We start from the raw sequence: 25045 nt of genomic DNA on the forward strand, positions 1-25045 counted from the left end.
GACGATTTGTCAGTTTTTTATTGAAGCTGTGTCAAAGTGCACGGCATGAGCGCACTACTGCACCCCACTCTCTCGAAAGAGAGCCGCCCAGAAAATTTGACGATGCACAACAGAAAAAGAGCCTCACGCGACGACTAACTCCTCGTAATCAAAAAGCCAACATGAGCAATGGCAGCACTGTTTCACTATAATGGCCAATTTGACAGTATTAAAGTCTTATCAGTGAAAGAATAGTATCAAATCACACCTACGGAAGGTGAACTTCCTCTCATCGGTAACGATGCACTTTTGGTGCGCTGACTCGATGAAATGCATGCTGAATGAGGTCTACAGGGCATTTTCTGTGAGTGAGGCCGACGAAAGAGTAGGTTAGCCAATCCCAAACAGTTTTAAGTAGCCACGATCTAGAGGTACGAAGTTGTAGCATAATCTATTGACCTTTGACCTAACGAATGAATTACTCAATGTAACCAGCATCAGACATTTTGTCCACATTAATATGCATATTCGCAAGTGGAAGAAAAAAAAAATCAACCAAGACATTTTAGACATTACCAGGAAAAGGGTGGCACGATCGTCGCAGTACTTGAAGACATAATTGAAATAAATTGTCAGGCCAGTTATTTATTCATTTATCCATTTATTTGTTCATTTATCAGTTTATTACCTCTGTTTATTTGTGAAATAGTAATGTATAGTTTCCCCCATCATACAATATCTCACTCAAGTATAAAATATATGAAGCAAGGGATGACCCTGAATGTATAACCTTTACCGACGGTAGCCCCATATAGACTGCTATTCTCTAGAGGCCCTAAATTATTAATCAGCACAGGCGCATCTACTTAAATTTGAATCTCATTTGTGAGAATAGTTTCATGTTCTTTCTGTATCCAGGAACTGTGCATTTCAATTATTTCTATGAAAACCTTGTCCTTGAAGAATTCTCAAGAGGTCCATCTTTGTTATAATCGATATTTGTATGTGGCATACAGTTGCCCCTCAAATTTAGAGTATGTTTATATGAAACAATATATATAGTCTCAATTGCGAATATTTGTCATCCTGGTGTAATCTTCATGTGAATTTTGTCTTTATCTTGTTTATCCCCAGCAGTACAGTACACTCTACAGCAAAAGTCTCAAATGGAAAGGAGTCGGAGGTAAGAAAAGTCCATTATCTTTTCTCATCTTGAATATCTGTGATAACGTATTTATCTTTTATTTCTATATTTCTGTCTTTTTTTTCTGGATATGATGAAACTATGGAAGGGGGGCACGGTTGTATGATGGATAAGACTCGAGACTTTCAAATCAGTGGTCCCAAGTTCGGATCCCATCGAGCGCCTACAACCTCTTCAGACAAGATCTTTTTTTACCAAATATGTCCCTCTCAACCCAGGTGTATAAATGGGTACCTGGCAATGCTAGGGCAATATTACAAAGTTAACTGCAGGGCCCTCTGGTAGAGCAGTGTCAACATTGAAGAGGCTACCCTTGGTAAATAAGACCGTCAATATGGCATGTAATTATGATTTTCATAAACTGATGACGCTGATCTAGAGGCATGAAATGGTATTCTTTGATCAGGGTACCTATTGGCTTCGGTCTAATCTCTGTCCTTCCCACAGATAACCATTTAAACCTGTTAAGTCCTAGTGATATTTCCCTCCAGATGATTTCATGCTGTTATTTTTAAATTGGCAACTTTTGAAATTACTGTGGATGGTACATTGGAGGAAAAAGAAAATAGTTGGAACATTATTGAATTTATTAAATTAGCATAAAATCTGAAAGAAATTAGAAAGAAATGAAATGAAAAATGCCAAATTAAGAGTAGCAAGAACTTTAATTTCCCAAAATGTATTAAGGACCAAAAAAGAAGAAAAAAAAAAAAAAAGGTCTGAAGACTTGTAGAAATGTAGGGATGGAAGTTTTTCAAGGACTTCATGCATTCATAGCAGCAGTGTTATCTAAACCCACAGCAGGATTCGCCACTCAATGAAGTAGTAACTGCCAAGGTATATAGTAAAAGCATTCACTGCGAGTGTTCCCTTTTTCCCGCCATGATTTCGTGTGGATTCCCGCTCAGTCAGCATTGCCAATGCCAACATGCCTCATGCTTCAATATGCGTGTTACTCATGAAATATCACAGTGGACATTACTCTCTGTAGTCGAGTCAATGTGTAAACTCCAAAATCATGTCATTTTACGAGCAGGGGTTTTATGCACCAGAGAATATTCTGTGTGTGTTATACAAATGTATGCCTCCATCCAGAGATTCGTGTCCTCAAACAATCAGTTGTCTTGGAAGAAAACAAAAGAATGGAAAATACCACTTCATGGTTTGAAAAGAAGAAAAGGAAAGCACTTATACGCATAACAAGGGCCTTTGCATAAATCATTGACGGATCATTTTTGACAAGTTTTACTAACAAGCATAAATATGCCTCCTACAAGTATATGGGAGATTTGTTGCCATCCTATTCAGACAGTGTAATGACGTGTTTACAAGCAAAGAAGAAAAATAGAAAGATGAAATAAACAAAACGGTGAGGCAAAAGATTGAAACCTGTCCCCGTCCCCCCGAAAAAGAGAATATTGAAGAAAGAAAAAATGTCAATAGACATTTTTAAAGAAAATCACATAAGTTTCATTTGTTTTTCATTACTCTACACCGTTGACTGCCACAATTCCTATAGTTCAGTCACATATTTCCCCTTGTCAAAATGTTCAAAGGTTTGAAAGATACAAGCATTAATTGATTGTGATATACCAAAAATTTTTCTCATGTCCCCATTTCTACAGGGGTCATACCTAACAGATACATTCATACTGCCTAACATAAATCCATGCTGGGAAAAAAAAAATGCTGTCATCATCTGTACTTTAACTACATCAACTTCAAGATGTCTATAGTTTACCATGTCTGTCTAATAATTTGGTACTTCCTGCATTATAGAAGAGTCTTGTGAAGGAAAGGAAGAAACTGCAGATGGCACTTGTTATAACAAAGTCCTCCGGACCAGCAGTTCTATTTTGTTATAAATCAAATTTTGTCTTATTGAAATTTTGTTATAGCTGAACAGTAAAGTGTATAAAGATAAATAGATGATTTTGGGACATATGAATTTTTACTTTGTTGTAATGAGAATTTTGTTATAACCTGTTAACAGGAGTTTACTATTTATATGAACAAAAAGAAAATGCAAGATCCTTCTATTCTAAGTCTGTGACAACGAAGCAAAAATGGTTTGATATTAACTTAACAGGAAGGAACTCCAAACTCATTGCACTTTACTAGACAAAATGGGATTTTCCCTTTTTCCTCATACCCATTTAATACCATTTCTGGACTAATCATTGATGACCAAATTCTTTTTTTACATTCCTGGAGTTTTTGTCCTTTCCCTTGTGTAGCATATTTGCTCTTCAAATGTTACATTTTTGGTCATTTGCATTTTACAGTCTGCCATTTTCATGACTGCATATTTGAGCATTTCCAGATGCCAGCAGCATCATGAATTGAGAAAGAGTTAATGTCTAAAACCCTGTTTACAGTGAGTGAAAGGGCCAAATGCGGTACCAAAATCGGTCGCGCATTTGGCCAAGCTCTGGAGGTAGTCTCGGCAGCGGCCAAGCCCGGCCTTTTCTCACTAAACGCAAACTGGGCCAAAAGCAGTGTACAATTGTGACCGGCGCTCCCAACAATAGTCGTTTTGTTTACAAGCAGAGCGCCACTACGACAAAATATTGAAAGGTTTGAATTACAAGCCCGGGACGAGCCCTTCACTGTAAACGGATAAAATTGCAGGGCCAAGTACTGCAATTGAGGCCGGGCTCGGCGGCAGCAGATCGGCCCGAGCTCGGCCCAGCCCTGCACTGCAAACAGGGTCATAGACTGCATCCTTTTCTGAACAATGCACATAATATCACACTAGATGCATCTTTAACCAGCATGTGACATGTTCTATCTCAATCTATGCCAGTCAATCTCTCTAAAAAAAAGTTGAGTGAAAATGTTCACTCTTGAAAGAGTGAATTAAACAGAAAAGATTGAGTTTAGAGTGAAATTGGAGTGGATTTTTAGTGAAAGGTTTTAGTTTCACAATTTTGTAGTGACCTCAGGGATCACTCCAAGATTTTGGAGTGATCCTTGAGGTCACTCCACAATTACTGAAAATGAACATTTTCACTTAAAATTCACTCCAATTTCTCTCTAAGCTCACTCTTTTCTCTTATTCACTCCTTCAAGAGTGAACATTTTTACTCAATAATTTTTTTTTAGAGAAGTCTGTGCATGAGATTATCTGTTGTCAATGTCCTTTGCAGAGTGCGGAGCATGCATTTCATGGAGTCGCCCTCCTCATTGTTTCCACCTGCGCGCATAGTTTTGATTGCGTTTCACAGATGTTTGGCAGCATGCTCACTAAAACCTTCTTGCGCCTAGCCTGATTTTTCAAGATCTCTCATCAGCATTCACTGATCCATCTAAACTTGACCTAGTTGTAGATTAGCAAGCCTACTCAAGCATAACAATGTACCTCAGTCCAACAGGAAGGACATGGCAACACAAAAGAGATTCAAGGCATACTTGCCAACTAGTAAGATTTTATCAGATTCAGTAAGATTTTTTGTGTTAAAAATAGCAAAATCAGATTTTCTGTCAGAGAAATCAGATTTTTTTAAAATGTTTAGATATACCTTTCATGTGTATTTTCTGAAGATTTGACCGAAAGTAAGATTTTTAACTTCAGTTTACATATAAAATAAGATTTTTGCAATCCACGAGTAAGATATTTCATCTTGAAATGTTGGCAGGTACAAACTTTGTATGTTCAAGGGGATTGCGTAGTCTCTAATTATGGACAGTTTATTGCTAGAAATCTGTTATGATTAGCAAAGAAACCACTTCAACATCATTCCAATCAACAAAGTAGAGGGAGGGATGTAGAGATGGAATTCTGGTTTGTTTGGGGGTTTTTTGAGAAAAAAATATGCACAGAATATCTTCTCATTTTGATAGTCTTTGCCCTTTGCCAATATTGGTCATTATATGTTTTATAAATGCGGTCAGTCTCCTTTCAGTCCCAGGCACATGCTAAGTCTGCTTTCAACATGGCACAGATTTCAGCTGCGTACTCGGTTGAACTACCCCTGCTTTAATTCTGTTGTATTGCCAAGGATTTTTTAAAACAAAGTGTGTATCACTTTAAAAAAGAAAAAAAAAAAGAACATACCTCTTCGTGGATCAGTGGCAATTTTGTTTCACACAATGCACCATTCATACATTATTGTATGTTTAATTGTACAACATGTGCATACATTTTTACATAGATGTTTTCATTCATATAAATTCTGTCGAACGCCATATTTTTACCTCCATAAGTTTTTTTTTTTTTCTTTAAACCACATGCTGCCACTTTTCAATTTGTCACTAAAAAAAAAAAAAAAAAAAAGTGAAAGCTTCTTTCATCCAAAAAGCTGAAAATGCTTTGATGACATACCCGAAGAATCCAATTTCATCAAATCATAGTGGGTTTAAAGGTACTAGCCCACATTTGCAAACCCACAAAAATCAAAACTGCATAAAACAGTTCCAATATGACTTCAAGTACAAGTTATAACAGTAACATACCTCACCTGTTGCTCTTTGTCTATACCATTCGATAAAAGAGAGAAAATCATCGTTTTAAAATCAATTTTCAAACCGAGTCAACCCGACCCAAAATCAAATTACGAGCGCGGGCTAGCTACGCACATTAACTTACACATGTATCGCATGCATGTAGTACGTGCGTGGACCGGAGCTAGCGAGCGTTTTTATACGCATGCATACGGTGCATTTTCATTTATTTTTATGAAAGTAATGGACTGATTGGAAGGAAATTTTGCACAGGTGTTACTGCAATCATACCCAAACTCCATGCTAACTATGAGACCAATTGCTGCAGGTTTACAAATGTGGGCTAGTACCTTTAATATGTCAGTGATACTTTCTAATACGATGTACGTTGGTTTGATTTTCTTATTTTACCTCCTTCTTACCTCCCTCAGAGTATGGCTTTTTGTATACAGCTGTACAAACACATTTAGAAATATGGTTTGACTGCTATTCTATGCATCTGAGGGCATGTATTCATAATGATGCAACATTCCAGAATATGTTTGTCTATGTTGATGCGATATGGACAGTGGGTGCGTCGAGCGCTCTAAAGCGAACCAAAGCGAACTGAACCAGAGCGTACCGTACTGAACTGTGCCTGATTTGAAGTGTTCGAGCGCTCTGTTGAGAAAGCGTACCTCACGAGTTATTTTTAGAAAAGGTCACACATTTTTGTAGCAAGAATGTCATCCACCTGGCGCTTGAACTACTTACAGCTGTCCCAAACAAAGAGAATGATGTCTTTGCCTAGTGACATAATGTGCATGATACGCGCATGCTTTGCAACAAACTTTTGGTACGCTTTTGGTACGCTTTTGGAGCACATCGGGAAGTGGTCAACTTTTGGCTCGGTACAGTACGGTACGGTACACTTAAGGAGCGTTCGAGCGCTCCTCTGGCGGTACGGTACGGTACGGTACAGTTCGCTTTAGGAGAGCGCTCGAACGCACCCAGAGACAAACGTTTTTTGTAAATACAATGCATGAATTTCCAGGGTGTGCAGTTTCCATGGGTGCACGTCACGAGACCGACACCCATGAGTCATACAGCTCACAAGTCTTACAGCCCATGAGTCGTACAGTTCACAAGTGATATAGCCCATGAGTTCGACACTAAGCTAACAAGGCCCACAAGATCCACACATTAAGCCCCATGTTGTTTCTGTTGAACTCGTGGGCTGTTTTTACCTAGTATTGAACTCATGGGCTTTATTTTGCCTAGTGTTGAACTCATGGGCTGTATGACTCGTGAGCTGTATGACTAATGGACCTGTTTTCAATGTCGAACTCGTGGGGGTCTCGTGGGATGACCCCATTTCCATGCCAATGAATTCATGTATATTCATGTACAGATGCATGGGAGCGGATTATGGACAGCTCAAGGTGATTCGTTAGTACAAATTCTGTCAGTGCTGTTTTTCGCACAAATAATTTCAAAGATAGCGTGTACAAGTGTGCAATTTCCTGTTCCAAGACCTCTTTCAGTGACCCTGTGTGCCCTTTCTTTCAGCCGCAGAAGATGCAGTTGCAGACGACGCAACCCGTAGCCGCCCCCCGGGCATCCACAGGCCCAGTCAAGCACACTACAAATAACCCCTCTGGGGACGAGTAAGTGCCATCGCAGGCCTTCTCCCAGAGGCCCCCAAATGATGATGGTGATGATGATGATAATAATAACAATAATAATGGTAATGATGATAATTAAATAAACAGACAAATACATAAATAATAAATAGATAAATAGATAGATAGATAGATGCTTAACAGATTAAAAGAAAATCGCATCAAAACCATCCGTGAAGTCTCATGATCAATCTCTACAAATCTCTTAAATTGGCAACTCCAAGCATGGTCGAGCTTCACACAGATTCATGATATCACAAGCAGAATCAACCTGATAATAATGAAATATAAAGTAAAAGCAGTTCTAGTAATGTCAGAAGCACATTTCCTTGGTTCACAATCAAGGTTTGATTTCACCTCCGAATTAAGTTTTTGATTGCGAATGAAGGAAATTAACTTCTGATGGAGATTTGCCAATAAGGTATGAACAATGATGAGAAAATTGTTGTAATAATATACAGTACGTACCTTGAAATGCATGGAGTTGCCACTTATAAAGGACTCTCCATTTTGTTGTATGATTGGTATAAAGGATTTTTTTTTAATGCATTTTACCATTTGAACCTACAATAGTAGGCTTTATTGTGTCATCAGACACCCCTAAATATCTCCTTGCAGTGTTAACAGTAAAATCCAAGTTTCCACATGATACATGTATACGTATATGTATATCAACTGAATAGAAGTTGCCATTTCAAATAGGAGCCAAGTTTATTATGTAAGCTTTTATCGAGTAGCTAACAAACTTTCTTCATGGACTGGTTTTGAAAGTAAGTATTTTTTATAAGTCCTTGTTGTCGATTTGAAGTACACATTTATATAATCTATATTCTGGTTTGCTACCGCATGTTTTGTAAATACTGTTTGCATAAAAAGACTGTAACCATTTTGGCACCCTATTTTGTACAATTAAATGTGTGCTATTTTTTAATGTTTTGCCCTTGACATGATCAACTTTGGCATTAGAATTGCCAGATGATTTTTTTGTATTATTATTTTTTATTTGCTTATTTAAATCATTTGTTTGCTTTTTCCCCTTTTGTATGATAGAAACAAGGTTGGGACAGAGAGTAGATCATGTCAGTAAGAAAATGAATGTTAGACAATGTGGACTGTGTAATTATGCAATCATATGTATACACCATGAAGTTAGCCTTTAGACAAGGGGTTGCTTCGCTTTTCTTGTCTTTTGCTGTTTTTTGAAGCATGTTATTCCCCATGAAACAGTCTTCCTTGTGCATTTCAAAGCTTTAATAGCAGGCTTCTCTTTGTTGTTGTGGTTTTTTTGTTTTTTTCATTTAATCTTTATTATTGATTGCACATGAATGATTTTTGATATATCCGAATACCGTTTTGACTGCAAGTGTAAATTTGTGTGGTCACTTTTGGCACGGGCGTTTACCTTTGACCTCACTCTGTGCTATTGTTTTTTTATTTCCACCTGGTTTCTGTCCTATCCATCTTTCCTTTCCCTTCCTTGCCGTCCTTTTGATTTCTGTCCGTCCGTTTTCCCGTTTCCCTCCTCCCTACCTCCCACTCCCCTTTCAATTACGCACATCCCTGTATTGACGGTGTGTATGTGTGTTTTTGCCTTTCCTCCTTGCCTGGCTGTCTGCTTGTTCGTTCTTCTATCTGTCTGTCCATTTTCAATCTTTCTGTCTATCCGCTATGCCATCTGTCTGTTTGTTTCCATATGTCTGTGCTTCTTTTCTGTCTGTTTGTTTGTCTATCCATCTGTCTGGTTGTCTATCAATCTTTCTGTCTGTCCATCTTTCTGTCTGTTTGTTTATCTGTCCATCTTTCTGTCTGTCTGTCTGTCTATCTGTCCGTTTGTCTGTCATCTATCACATAGGTACGCTGTGGTGGAGAAGGGGCCAAGGCAGGGTTCAGGGGAGCCCGACCACGTTGATTATGGCGGTGGGGGTCAGGTAAGGTTTATCTAGGTGCCTGGTCAGTCGATACCTGGTCAGATGGTGCCTTTTAACCCCTTTAAAGTGCTCAGACGTTTAGCTTAACTTGCCAAAGTTTCTCACCAGCGCTCAGGAATCCATCTTAACATGACTTTGTTTTAGATTAGCCAGCCCACTCGGGTGAAACAAAGAGCCCCAGTCAAATAGCAGGGCTACGGTGACACGAAAGGGGTGAAGTAGACAGCAACATTTGTGGGTATAGTGTAAACTCTATTCACTGACGATAATTTTCCAGACATCTGTACCGATTGGCAAAGAAGACTCTCTCTAGCTTGCATGCCAATCTGTGACCAAAGCACCATATTAAAGGTTAACTGTTGACTTTTAGGCCACCTTGCATGGATACAGGATAGTTCCACGCCTAAAGAAAAAACAATAATATTCACATCTGTATCAATAGCTGCAATAGGTTGCCAATGTACCTCCCCCATATGTTTGAGTTTAATGTACTATTACAGTCGCTGAGGAGAAATATCATAGGTCAAGAAACAGCAGAAGAGAAAATGCGGTCCAGCGTACAACATGAAGCCATGTTTCTAATATTGGAGACTGTCGAGTGGCGCTCTGCCATCAACAATTTCTTCACAACTCTCCGTACAACCTCAAGTGGTCACAACAATGTGTTGGAGCCATATTTCTTGCCGCATTTCAATCCCAAGTTTTCCAGAGGAACAAGCATCAAGACAGTGTGAAAGTGACATTGGAATTAGAGAGGATTATCCGCAGGAGAATCAAATTTGCAACGAAACCTCTCGAGAAACCACTGAGATTAGAAGGCCTCTGTTGTGTATTTGAGAGACATAGAATTCAAAAGCCATGTGTCGAACCCAAAGTGCATCATTGATATAAAATTACACAGGAAGCACAGTGCATTTTTTTAAAATTAAAAAAAAAAAATTAAAAATAAATATAGAGAGAAATTATCATTGAAATGAATAAGTGTTTGTGTGACGGTAGCATTTGATTTTTAGAACAGAATAAAGCGTGTTAAGGGTTGTTTTACAATCAGGGTACGCACTTCAGATTTGGACATTATCAGCGTCCAGCAAAAAAACAGTGTACATTAATACAAAATCTGGTATGGCATGTTATTAGGCCTAGTTACCTCAACCTTAAACAGCGAAAAAATTTTTGATAAAGCTTACAAAAATTTTCAAAATATGTCAAAATGAGCCAGTTTGGGCAGTTTTTACAGTCTCATTTGATTTTTTCAAAATTTGAGAATGAACATCTATGAAACCGATGACCATAACACAGAAATAGAATATCAGAATGAGCAAATGAAATGTGGATATTAAAAACTGTGTGTGTCATGATATCTACGACACAGTTTAAAAATTTGGGTTTGAAGCATGATTGATATGCATATTCCGTCCAAAAATGTCCTCTCCGAAAACAGTTTAATAACTTTTTTGAAGACTTCAGAACTCAAACAATTACATACCCTCTGCAGAGTCTCACTCATACCCTACACATACAGGGTATTTGTGCAACCCACACTCATTTAATTTTCAGGCAGTGCACATTTGAATTTTGATGGTTTCAATTCCGTCCAAAAGCGTCCTCTCCGAAAAATGACATATTTGTTCAGTACTCCACAGGAATATGTACGTTTTAAATCCTAGTTGTGTTATTATCAGTGCTAATAGTTGTCTATCATTTACATGTATCAAGACTTATTCATATGCTTTTCTTCATTTATTTAACTCATGTCAAACAAAAAATGTCCTCTCCGAATGGTAGTTACACATGAATGAAAATGAGAATTAAATGTAACAAACTTACAAAATATTGCTAAAAAGTGAGTTATGATTTATTGAAAACATTTTACAATCATATTGCCCCCATATTTCATAATATGAATGCTTTTGAATGAAAATGCCCCTTTGACTTATAATATCATTTTAAACTCCCATTGATGAAACTGCAAATAAAAAAAGAAGAAGTGAGGAACATTCAGCATTCTTTGTTTTCATATGTATATCATAAGGAACATTCAGCATTCTTTGTTTTCATATGTATATCATATTTAATGATGTTCATCACACACTGAACATAACCAGATTCCTTCGGTTCGCTGTACAGACATTTATATTCACAGAATCAATCATTTCGGAGAGGACAATTACTTTGACACATTCACCATATGAATGGAATATAAACAAGAAAAATGAATGAAAACACACAGTCACCAAGATTTATGCACAAGCACACAGAAAACACATTACTATGGTTATGGTTTAATTACCCTATCCCCCCAACAAAACAGATGAATCATAAACTCCACATGTGTAAATGCATAATACTCTGCATTGCAGCACAATGTAGTGTGCTCCCAAAAACGAAAATGTACTGGGTATGATCCATGCGATATAAAATCTGAAAGAAAAGCTCCTGTAATAGGTTACATTATTTCACATTGCAAACAACTTGAATTGAGAATTCTGCCCTCATAGTGCATTGGGAGCCCTTCTGCCTTAACAACCATATAAATATTAGAAGCAAAATGTTATTCTGTGGAAACTGGTCCAAAACATTTTGGATTTTGGGCCTATTTGATTTTTCTTATTTGTAATACATGTTGATTTAATTCAAAGACTTACTACATGTGTAATTAGACATAATAAAGAATGCTTTTATCACACACGCACACACAAAGAATGCCTAGATAATGAAACAAAAATGCCTTCCCCTTTTACTTGTTCATGCAGGCATCTCAAATAATTGATATATCAAGAGTATTACAAGTTGCTTGTTCATGTAAAAAACTGTTTGGATTTCAAAAAGTATAAGAGAAGTCAGCTTGGAACACACCATACAATGTTAATTTACACTATGTGAACACGTTTTACCACGATAGGGTTTAATATGTAATGTGATGCAATATGATAATCAAGAAAGTCATAAGCATCACTTTTTACTGACACTTTGTAAACTGCAGATAACAATGAAGAGCCACACCTGCACCCATTCTCTATGTATACATCTATCTTGAGCGCAATTTTTGTGAATGTCAATAATATGTCCTCTTTGAAAAGAGGTATACTCTCCAAAGTGACATTTTAAATGTTTTTAGTAAACATTATGTCACAGTGCATTTAAGATTTGCATACAAAAACACCTCTGGTGCTACACAACATTATTATACTTTACCTGAGATACAAACTTTTTAAAACTTTCGCCTCTTTGAGGATTTACAGGACTTGTAATTTATGTAGCCCAATCTAAGTATTCTTCAGGGATTCTCAGTATCATCCAATTCTTTGATTTTTATTGAAATTCATAAAAAAGAAATGAAAATATGTCCTTGTTGTTGAATAAATAATGCTACTTTTCATAAATTGAAAAGGGGAAAGAGTATCATGTTTTCATACAGTATCTTTATGTGTCAAAAAAGTCCTCTCCGAATGATGTACACGTATACACAATGTACATTGGTCTTCTAATATCTCATCTACCACTTATCAAAGGACATTCAAAGATTACATGTAAAACAACTCTTTAAAAGTGTTGTGAAGTCCAATCAATCTGGCACAACTGCATGTCTAAATTATGGGTTGCGCTTCTCTTTTCTTTTCTTTTTCTTTGTCACAACCTTTATGGGGGTGTTGGTATGGCTTGTTTATCACATGATGTGAAATTGCTCTACATTTCGATAAAATGTATCAAAGGAAATGTTCTTTTTGAACTTGACAATCATAATTTTCATCAATCATTTAAGGGCTAAACATTTTAAAAGTATTTGTTATGTTGTTATCTATATGTCAAAAAAATATGTCCTCTCCGAAAAAGAAATGTCCTCTCCGAATGATTTTTTTGACACTACTTATCTCGGCAACCATTAACCACAGGGCATTCAAACTTTGCCTGTAAAAGCACCCTTGATATGCCTATCGGGGATATACAACAAATCTGGTATAACTGATTTGTGGAGTTTAGGATCATTAATTCTTCAATGTCATGGTGACTGCCTTGGGGATTTTTCCATGAAAATCATGAATTTTCAAGAACAAAAGTGTTTAAAACTTAAAAACATGACTTGCTTTCATATTCACCATCCTTCAATTATCAAAAAATGTGTTAATTCTTCACCTGAAGTTGTAATTTCTAGTCAGGGTGTGGTAAGATGGTATCAGAGGTCTGAGGGCTAGATTTTTATCACCACTGGCATGTTTCATGCAATAAAAAGAAAAGTTGAAGACTTTAAGCTCCAATTTTTTAGATTATTTAAATTTAACTATCCTACAATGCAGCGACAAAAAATCAGGGAATACGAAAAAACTTTTTTTTTCACCCCCGTGAGACAGAAGTGCGTACCCTGATTGTAAAACAACCCTTAAAGCACCCTACACTCACAAAGCATACAAATTGTATATCCAAGCACACACAACACACGTTGACTACCGGCCAAGAGCATTGGGGTAGAACGGTATGAAGAGTCAACCCATCTGTGGTGGAAGAGAAATAGATAGTTGTCATGCTTGCATTCCCCATTCAGGTACGACCAGACCCTTACATTCTATGCAAATAGGCCTTCAGATATCAGGAGCTGGTCTAGTTTTACATGACAAGAATGATTGCCTTATACCTATACAACTCCTGCGCCATACAACTTTAATGACCTCAACTTTTATGCCATCAACCAGCGAACTAGGTTACCCATAATGTCAAAAGCTTTTCATAAGTTGTAGATTTGTCCACGACAACTTGGTAACATCCTATCCAATATATAGTTGCACTACAAAGCGCTTTCCGACACTTGCAGTCCACTTTGCCCGCTTTATAATTATAGCTGTTGGTCTTCTAAGCGAGCATTTGGCACTCCGTCTAAGTGCCATGAAACAAACCTTTCTGCTGAAGTTGTGCTTGTTGTTTTAAGGTATCGCTGAAGTGGTCTTCAATTGAAGCAGAATGAGCAGGAGAATTTGCTGATAGGATGCAATGCTCAATGACATACATACAGTGTAGGCTGATGGGATTCAGTAGGGGTTTTGAACCTAGAATCTATGGGTCCACACTCTCCATACCTTTAACCCACTGACTCTCTAAGGAGCTTGTCACATTGCACACTACCTGTAGACCTCAGTTTCAATTGTTCATGGGATTGGTCTCAAATGGGCCAACCAATGGGCCATCTTTCTCAAGGGCACAAAGTGATTGCACCAAAGTACATGCAGGTTCTATCATATTATTTCTGCCCACCCTGTCAGTTTCACATGTTCTTAGCCTCTTCTCAGAACAGGTATGCGTTGATATTGTGCATGTACTCTAGTTACCTCCTACCTGACCTAAAGTAGTGTGGGTTCCTTTCCTTCTTCTGAAGTTCCTTTTATTCCTACTTTTTTAGTATAATTCATTATTCTTTCTGTAAAGAATGTGTGTGTGGACACGGTCAGTTCTTTCAGAGTTCATGTGATATTCTTGGTTTTCCACAACCACTTGATGTGTAAGGCTTTTTTTCACACTAAGCTTACAATATACTATCTTCACAACTTTGGTTCCCTGGAATTTCAGTATCATTTTCCTTGTTGGTTCTGCTTCTTTTTATTCTCCTTTTTTTTTTTAAGTCTAATGGATGATGAAAGTGGTACCTGTTTTATCCCATACTGCCAAAATCATGAAATGGGTACATGATTAGCAGGACTTTCCAGAACGGCCTTTTCCGTCATTGACAGATTACCCCATATGTTTCTGATGGATGATGATAATCAAGAATATTACACAGTTCCAAATTGTACTTGCCCTCCATTGTGATTCTAGTAATTCTTTACAACTCCTAAAATCTTCGATGTATAATGTGGATTTTAGTCTACTGGAATGCAACTCCTCAAAAAGTTTACATGTATCTCTTCATCTTCTTTACCTCCTGGTAGAAATGGTAGAAATGTAAGTAGCTCTGCCTACATCATTTGAGAGTATGAGGCTGTTTGAAAAGGCTGCAGTGCTGAGACCTGACTTTAATGGGATTGTGCAGTATTGATTCATGGCAAACATCTTGACAATGCATGGTGCCTGGAACTGTTACCATTTTCCTTTAAGTTTACTTTTCTAAACTTTTCCATGGAGTGCCTGCAAGAGAAAAAGGTACCTTGATCAGTGACAAGAAAAAAAATTAATAAAAAAGGCACGTTGACTAATGAGAAAAAAGGGCATCTTGTTCATATTCCACTCTAAAACTCTTTCATCTCAATGCAACCAGACGCCCAGACTGCACGGGGCCACTAACGCTGGATATCAGGTGGCGTAACTTGCATGAGGTACTTGTGTTTAGTCACAAGAAACCCCTCCCGTTCCAGTCCAACAACAATCCTGCCTACCTTAAACCCCTTTTCCCAATCCACAGGAGCCCCATCTCCTGACATCTTACACTTGATGCCCCTCATCAATACCCCTCCCAGTTCCAATCCAGAAACCGCCCCACCTCCGTTACAGCCTCCTCCCCCCCCCCCTTCATCCTCAACAGAGAACCAATCTTCATCCCATCCTGCAACATGCTTTATCCCCATGAGAATCTTGCCCCTCCCTCTAGCTTATAAAAGTCCCTGCAACACCGCCACCCCCCCCCCCCCGAACCTGTCCTGTTCACTCCCAACATCCAACACCCCTCTACAGAACCCCGCCCACTTCCATTCATGAAACCCTATCAATGGCACCTCCATCTCTCCTGCTCCATTTGCATGTTACCAACCCAAAAGGGACCTTATTTCCATCTTCAACCCCCCCCCCCCCAATCCTTCCCCATTTCTTTTTCGCCACACACTATTCAACAGCGATATTTGATGGGGTTCATTTATAGTACTTCACAATCAGTCTGGTCCGAGAGAAATGTTGATTACGCTAAAAAGCAGCCTTTTCCCCCGTCCGGTCAGTGCTGTAATTTTTATCATTCTTGTCTAGAGTAAGCACACATTTCTTGTTTTTACATGTATGTGTGTGCACAAACCTTTTCCATAGATTTCTCTGCCTTGCCCACCTTTAACTTTACAGATTTCTCCCTTTAATATCCCCATCCACGAATCTAACCCCTCCCCACCCCATTTCCTTTATTTTTCATACTCTAACCCCCAAGGTTTACCAGAGACATCAAGTTTTTCTCCAAGTTTATCCCTTTTTCTGTCTTTATTTAAATGCATGATGGCCTGAAGTTACCTCGTAACTAGAGCAGTGGTTGCTCCTTTGTCATGTGACCTGATCATGTGATTGATCATGTGACCCCTTGCCCCACCAATAATTAGTTGTGTGCATGTTGCCTCCGTGCTGGTCTGTGCGCTGTCGACTACTGTGCACATTATTATTGTCATGAAAAGTGCAGATTTTTGTGCAACACATTCCGCCTTGATTCTTCGTCCACAAGATTTATTTGTGAATCGTGTTTGCATGCATGTGGCTTTTATGATGCGCACTTGTTCATTTTCACTCTGTTACGTTCAAGGAATCAGGTCAAAGTTCTATATTGAATATCGTCTATTACCACAACTATTACTATCATTATTACTGCTTTTAATATACGCAGTGAGCACAGTAGACATAGAGCATCACGCAATGTTGAATTTAATTTAGTCAACTTTTTCAATGTCAGTGAACTTATTTTTTTTTTTTTTGCAGATATATATATATATTTTTTTTTTTTGTTAGTAAATTATTTTTGAAGGTAAAATTTTGTAAATTTTCCCAAAATTATTTGCGTGCAGTTGGGCGGAGTGTGAAAGTGCTACATTACTGTAGTCTACAGCGTGGGACCAGCAATGCGGATATCAACAATACTATGTGAGCTGTTTTTTTTTTCTTTTCTTTTCTTTTCTTCTTCTTTTTTCTCTCCTTCTCCCCCTCTCTTCCTCTCTCTCACTGTTTCTTGTCAGGTTCCTGTTGTTTTGTTTGTTGTTTTTCATGAAGAATGGCTTTGAGGAATCATGGAAATTGTGCATGGCATTTCGTTGAGATGGCCGCTATTTGCTCATCTTTTTCTTTCTTTCTTTCTTTCTTTCTTTCATAATTTCTTTGTTTCGGGGTTGCCTACTGCCCACTTTTGTTTAAAGACAGCAATTGGTTTTAGAAAGCGGAAAAAAGAAATGAGTGGAATAATCTCAGCATGACCTTTCCAAGAGTTTTATGCGTAATGTAAAGTGAAAGAATAATTGAAGTTTCCTGTATCTGGAAAGACGACTTCAAGTCTCTGTGTGATGATAAACGGGGCAAGTGTTCATCAGGAGGCAGCAGGCAATTACAACAGTGAATGTTGTGTCATACCGCAGCCGTATGACTGATCTGAAGCTGTGACAGTGCTGTACCTCCGTTCGACAACTCTCCAATGTATCATGCGTATTGTAATGAGGGGATTCTCTTCTTGGCAAACCTACTTTTCACGTGCCCAGACACTGAGCTTTCACTTCGCCGAGCCTTTTCATCAGCAGTTGGGGCGATCCCTCAAAACTTGACCTAGGTGTAAAATCAGCAAGCCCTCCTGGGTGTAGAAGTTTACCTCAGTTCAACAGAAAGGCCATAGTGACACAGACAGGGATTAGTGGGATTAGATAATCTCCACTTTAAATAACAATTCCTCTGTAGTTTCAAGACATCCATACCAATCAGGGAAGGAAGCAGCTATTACACCTTGTAGCATGCGTGCGCCCATATGCAAAGGCAGAGCGAGAATTAGAATTTGTGTGTCCTTTGCACAACCCTGAAAATTAGATTATTTTCATGAGCTGGTATGTTATAGAGGTAGATGATTCAGACTTTTCTTCAAAATAAAACTGGAAATTTCTTTGTTGTGGAGGAGAAGTAATACTACATGTATAGATTTCTAGTGAATTTATGTATGCAAAGCCCCAGAAACTCCAACCATTTTTCTTGGTACAAAAGGGGAGCTATTTCTTAGTGACATGAGGTTTATACTTTTTCATGTGTGACCAGCCACAACAACAGGATCCAAAAGTCGCTGACAGCTGAGCCAAGAAAATCGAGTCAGATCAAAATCAGATCACTAAAATTGGTCAAAGCCACCTATAATCTGTTTTGACATTTTGTAGTCTTATGTTTTGTCCATCATCTGCTGAAACTTTGAAGCTAAATGATCAAAGAAAGGCAAACAATTAGTGATTTTCTGAGCCATGATTTTCTGACTTTCAACGGAACAGAAATTTGGAAACAGAGATTTGGATTTAGCGCCACAGACAGACTCTGCCTCTAGCAACAAGGGAGTGATCTTCTTGGTCAATCAATGCATGGCATCCTGGTAACTGATTGGTCATGCGTAGACGGCTGGCGCTAAGCTTGAATGAATATCGTGGAGGTTGCTAGGAGCATACAGATTGTAGTTACCTTCTATTGTCAAGAGGTGAAAACTTTCTTGCCTCCCCTTGATCACGATTGCTTCGGAAGGAAAACTTTGACGGTGGTTTTCTCGAAACGCTGATTTCCTAGACCACTCAACGTGCTCTCATAAAATCATCAATATTTCCACAAGCGAGTATTTTTATGGGTTGAAATTAAAGCGGAAGAGTAAGGGAATAAATGTAATGTCATTTTCAGAAAATCGACCTCCCCCCGACTTTTCAATTCTTTTGTTGTACCGGGTCACATTTCTTTTTTAAAAACTCTGAGATGTGCCACTATAAGATTTCATATGTGATGTCAAGAGACATTATTCTTCAACCATGCACAGTTATGTGACGCTTTCAAAAAGGGATGTACGACCTTTTACAACAGATGTGTGCTGTCTGTACCTCTGTAGTACCATGATGATGTCATGCCCCTTGAAAAAAATGTGTGCAATAGTTGCCAGTGAAGCCCACCATGTAGTGCTCCCCTAACCCATTTAGGACAGACTGATTTTAGGCTATAACACACATTTCCCATAGACACTTGCCCGGGTATTCTCAGGACTCGTCTTCAACAGGTTAAAGGGAACCCACATGCTTTTCAGCAAATTTATTCACGATGTCCACATGCTCTTATCATAGGTGTCTTTAACTTTTGGACCAAGGGGGATGGGATAAAATGTGTTGCCAGATGTCCAAAATGAGAGTGATTAACTTTTAGCATGGAAAGGAGTATTCCTTATGCTATGTACCCTGACTTCACTTTCATGAAATTCGTGAAATCAAGGTCTGTTCTTTGTTTGCAAGTACGTAAACTGTCAGAAGCTGCACATTCCACGAGTGTCCCCTCCGCTCCCCCCCCCCCCAACGATAAAGCAAACAACAACAAAAATGGCAACAATAGTTATGGTACTGTATACGCCACATATTTCGTGAGGTTTATATTTTTGCGAATTTTCGCGAGTCAGGTGCTATTCACGAAATTAAAGACACACGAAAATATTGACTCTGATCCTGATGTGAACGTGATGTACATGTGCATATTTCTCCGTTCAGTACAGGACTCCACAATCGCAAATTTAACCACTCGCGAAATCGTCAGGAAGTCCCGATTCGCGAAAATTAAGACTCGCGAAATATTTGGCATATACAGTATTCTATTTGTCTTCACTTCACAAGTTCCAGTGTTACACTGCAAGGTTGGACTTTTTTTATAGGATTTTTATGCACATATTTACATGTAGCTGCCCGATGGACAGAAAATGTAGTGAAACAGAATTAGACTGTAAAAAGTTATAGATCCTCACAAAACTGGGAAAAAGAAGATGACAATTATGATAATTATGAATCAATGATTTTATAAATTATAATACGTATGTATTTTGTAGGGTCTTTTTGCTGAATTCAATGAAGCACTTCACTTTTGTTTCCAAATGTCAGATATAGGTAGATGAAGGGGAAGCGCAGCTTAAAAAACTGAAAATGACAAATAAAAAAAACACCATTAATGTCGTTGACTCAAAGCAAAACTTGTTTGAGTAGGCCCTTGAGAATTCTGTTGGTACAACTTTCCGTAGGTTTCGCAACAATAAGTCACATGTAGAGTAATGTCATATACATTGTGCCCTCATTTTGGCAGCATGTGTTCTGTCTTGGTTCTTTTCCTCGAGCTTTCCAGCTAAAGAGAGTCAGCTTTGTGCATTTGGCATCCCAGTTCACCCAATGTCGTTCTCAAAGTTGAAAATGCGCTCTTGCGTACGAAATGCAGGTGCATGGCTTGAATTTTGATGGTGCATGCACCTTGTTCACAGTTCGCCGAGCAAGCTTGGCACACCCCACTGCATTCCCGTCTGGTGATTTGCAAACCCATAAATCTCAAAGACAAGGTGAACCTCCGCCAATGCGAGGGAAAGTTTCTCTCCCGCCGCTGAACTTTCTGTTCGCTTGTATGGGTTTGCCAGTTTGGCCATTGCCGGCATGTAATAAAACACTAATTTGAGAGAAATGATAAATGAATAAAAAGTCTATCGTTACGTGTTCAAATGAAAGCAATGTTACTCTTTGTCCTCTTTTTAGCATAAAGAAGTTTATATCTTTGCCAGGGCGACAAGACCTCGTATCTGCAAAATGTCAAATGTTTAGGAGAGCTAAAGAAAAATGAAATGGCAACCAAAATTGTTACTGTGATACCAAATGTGATAGCCCCTCCTGTTGCGGGGCGACAAGACCTCGTATCTACAAAATGTCCAGAAAAAACAAAATGGCAGCCAAATCGCTACAGGGATGCCAAATGTGATAGCCTTTCCTTTGGCATGCCATGGTGGCTTCCATTTTTGGGGTAAGACAGCTAGGATTTGGACATGACATCACTTTGACTATCTGACCATTAATTTAACAACAAGTCATTTTCACCAAAATTTGAGATACAAGGTTTTGTCACCCTAGCGACGATATACAATTTGTGTATATTGCCATTGTAATGAGTGATACATGGTATATTAGAACAAATGGTATTGAGTCCCATAGCAGTAGTTAACAGCCATACACCACACAAGACCGTTCGCATTTAAAGATGCTTGTTTCATAGTGGCATGCTTGAGCAAAAAAGAAACTTAGCACTTTACTCTAATCTTCTGTACTGTAGTCATTTTTTGTACAGTGCACTCCCGTTAGAATGAACACTGTTATAATGAAATTCTTGTTACAAGGAAGTAAAAATGGTTCCAAAATTATTGTCTCTATATCTTTCTATACTTCTCTATTCGGATGTAATGAAACTTATAACGAAAGTAAATTGCCTGTCCCAATGTCTATGTTATGGCAGGAGTACACTGTATTGTTTTAGTCATTTTCAAGATGTACTGAAGCCTATATGTGACCCTGCATCACCAAACCAACAAAAAGTCGCAGACATGATTTTTTAGATAGGAGCAGATCCTGAAAGAGCAGCCTTTAAGCTTTAAAATGATGTAGAACTCAATTTAAATGGACTCTCCAAACTATCCTAATATTGGAAAGAAGGCTCATACTCTGGAAAATGTGAACTGAGAAAAGAGGCCCTGAAGTGCAGGGTCTATTCAAGCCTTTAATCTTTACCAGGCCATGCTAGCTGTGTGATGAATGGGACAAAAAACAGGCTGTAAACCACCAAGGCAACAACAATTTCAAAAGGGATTATCAGATTAAGCTGAAATTGAGCATGCTTCATAAACACATTCTGTAGATGATTAATGCCAACTTTCAGTGCAGTAGCATCATTCTTTCCAAAGTTATAGGAGTTGAAAGTGAAGAATATGGACAGGGTTTTTAAGAAATGAAAAGAGGACTCTATGAGACATGCCTAATCACACTATTCCACCAAAAAGTGTTTGAGAAAAACTGCTACAAACACAACTTCCTGTTTGTTTTATGGTTCCAAACTTTAGTGAAATATAGAAGACTTGCTCTTTCAGAAAATATGAAAAACTCAAAATTGGCTGTGTTACGTTGACCCATTTCACCTATTTTCAGTCCTAACACAAAATCAGTGCATGCAACTTTTTGTTTGTTTTGTGATGGACGGTCACATATTGTATCACTCATTTTGTTTTCATCCTTAGTCCTATCCCTCACTTTCTCTCATCAAACACTAACATCTTGGTTTTTTTTTCTTTCTTTGGTGTTTTTATTTTTCCTCTCGCAGAACGATCACCAGCTCCAGTACGCCGAGCTGGATATGAGCAACAAGGCGGGGCACACGGAGCAGCACATACCCCAGAACAAAAGCGACGTTGTCGTCTACTCGTCGATTCTTGTCTGAAACTTTTTGACCTTGGGAGAGAAGTCCTCCCGTAGCTATGTTCGTGAGACGAAGAAGGAGAGGAAAAAAAAAACAAAAAGGGGGAGGGTACTCGTGTACAGGTGTACATAGAAAATTGTATGCTCTATGTTCTGTGACAGTACAAAGCCTACAGCTTCAGACTGTCTCGTTATAATTATAGCAGATTTTAGCAGGTGTAATCTTGGTAGATATGGCTCTGTGTGTTCTTGTTGTTTGACAAGAGTAGAGAGGAGTTGTTGTTGTTGTTTTTTTGATTCTTCATATTCAGGGAAAGCTCCTAGTTTGGGGATGTTCTCCTGGCAGAAGAGGGAAGCCAGTAATTGAGAAAAAGGAGTAATCGAACATTGATGTGTGTTGTTGGTGTATATAGTAAATGTATCACTACAGGTTCGAGTTTAATTGTAGTGTGATATGTATAGAATAATAGAGAAATTGGTTTTCTCTGTGTACAGGTGGGAATGATTAGAGGTTTAAGAGCTGTGTATTTTATCTCAATGTACACAAAGAGCCATATTATTTTTTTTTTTTTTGGCAAGATACTGCGATCGTACAAAATATCGGAGATGATGGAGGCATCGCAGTTAGGTGTTGCACTACCCCAGTAGTTTGTGTTTTCTCTCGTACTTGCTGTGTCATGCAATTTTGAAGGTACACACATGATTTCTGGCACAAATGTCATACGTGTCTAAATCAGGCTGCATGCAGCCCCTACTATAATCCCAGCCAAGTATTTTACACGTTAGAACATATTTGAAACTGTGCCACAATCATTAATCATAGTCGTAGACATCAGCACACGAGTTGAGGTATAACACACACACACAAAAAAAAAGAATAATAATAATAATTTGTGACAAAGTTCACGGCCTTAGTGTCTGCGAAAGTTTTAATGGCAAAGCGCCACATCCTTTTTCCGAAGGTATGGTCTGTAGTCACAGCATGTTGAACATTTTTAGAGCTGACGGCAAATTTTACCTTAAAACTGGTGTGATTCATCGAATCTTTCTATCTTCAAACATGGCTGCCAAGTTTCCCTAATTCTGCAGGGGGCGCCCTGAAAAAAAAAAAGAAAAGAAAAACAAAGATGTCTCATCATGATAAGAGTCTCCCTGACTAGGGGATATTGTTGTCTGTTGAAATGCATGAAACCAATTTTTCTGTGTAACCCCCTTGAATTGGATGTGTAAATGTTAACACGCTTGCTTCAAATAGTTTGTACATACCATATGGATCACTGATGGCTCTTCTCTCACTTTTAAAACGACTGTTTGTCATGTTGAGGTACTGGATTTTTTGGTTATTATTAGTGCTATATGTAAGCAAGAGATGTACAGATTAACAGTTTTCTTGCAACTGAAATACATGTGTACTGTATGTATGACCAATCCAATTTCAGTCCAACACTGTTTCGAGAAAGATGTTGCTGTGTAGTCACACACCAGTAGCCGCGTCATAATTTTGTCTAGGTTTTTGCGGTATCTAACCAGTCTTGTCAACTCTGCTTCTCAGATGAGTAAAATCCTTGTGATATAAAGTGATACATAGAAATTTGCACTTACAAGTATAATCAAGCAGTCAGAATGCATGAGGTCTACTCATTGTACAGGAGGAAACACGGTAATCGAAACTGCAGTTACAATTGTATGTTTATATTTGATGTTAGATATCGCGATAGTTTGCCAGACATAGCATCTGGATTATACTTGGTGGAGGCTCCGTCTGATGTGAGAATATTTTCTCCCGCATTTCAGTGGAAAAAAAAAAACAAAAACAAAAAACGAAATGACAGCAAAATTGGCCAATGATACCAAATTTCTTCAAGTACTTAATTGATATACAAGGCGAGTGATAGATTCCAATAGCTCAGCAGAGCTCTTGTAAAGCGTGTGCATGTAAGCTCAGCTAGTTAGAGTGTAGCGTGATGCTTGTTTTAGTTGGGTGGGGACTTCAGGTTTTTCACTTTATTATTAGGGGTAGCAAAGAGAAAGGTACAATGTACTGCCAGTTTAAAAGAGTATAACATAGACTTGAATTTTTCATCGAAATATCTGCCTCTGTGCTGTGGTATTTTTATGGGCAGAAAAGAAATTCTATTCTGTGTTAAAGTTTGTACAGCTCTGACTCTTCAGAGGTCTCACCAAAATGCGGGACATTTTGCAAGAAATTATTTTTGGAGGTCAAGAGCTGCGACGTGACTGACGGATGACATTTGACCTATTGTGCCACGAATTCAGCAAATCGTTCAAAGAAGGCACGTTCTGAAATTTTACGATTGCCACATTTTTTTTCCCTTTGATTTCATCATCACAATTTTACTAACTTTCACGTCCTAACATTTCTCAGGTGATGGGGTCAAAAGATGCCATGCTCCAACCAGGAGAAATCCAACAGCAAATGATTGTATTTTATTCTGCTGATTCTATTCATCTTGGGCAGACTGCTTTGATTTTAAAACATCGTATTTCGGCAAGACCTTGGCAAAGGAGATAGGATTTTGTTTTCAATTTTTGTTGTTTTTTTTCTTTCTCTTTTTTTGAAAAATGACTTTCCCTTTTCAAGCTTGGAGACACAGACAATTTTTTACAGTCTCTCTCGTACCGAGTGGGCATTAACCTCCACGACATTTCAATCTCTGTGTGCAAGAGGGC

The 25045-nt window shown here is 38.3% G+C and overlaps 1 protein-coding gene across 1 annotated transcript; it reads left to right on the forward strand.

The window, feature by feature from the left end:
• The first annotated feature begins 1117 nt into the window (after positions 1 to 1117).
• On the forward strand, positions 1118 to 22780 carry LOC140230174 (uncharacterized). The gene is made up of 4 exons (XM_072310359.1): positions 1118 to 1162; positions 7181 to 7272; positions 9140 to 9215; positions 22260 to 22780. Exons 2-4 carry the CDS (start codon positions 7184 to 7186, stop codon positions 22374 to 22376), a joined length of 282 nt encoding a protein of 93 aa, XP_072166460.1. The 5' UTR covers positions 1118 to 1162; positions 7181 to 7183; the 3' UTR covers positions 22377 to 22780.
• Positions 22781 to 25045: the final 2265 nt, after the last annotated feature.

Source organism: Diadema setosum, chromosome 6 (genome assembly GCF_964275005.1).
Source record: "Diadema setosum chromosome 6, eeDiaSeto1, whole genome shotgun sequence".
NCBI lineage: Eukaryota > Metazoa > Echinodermata > Echinoidea > Diadematoida > Diadematidae > Diadema > Diadema setosum.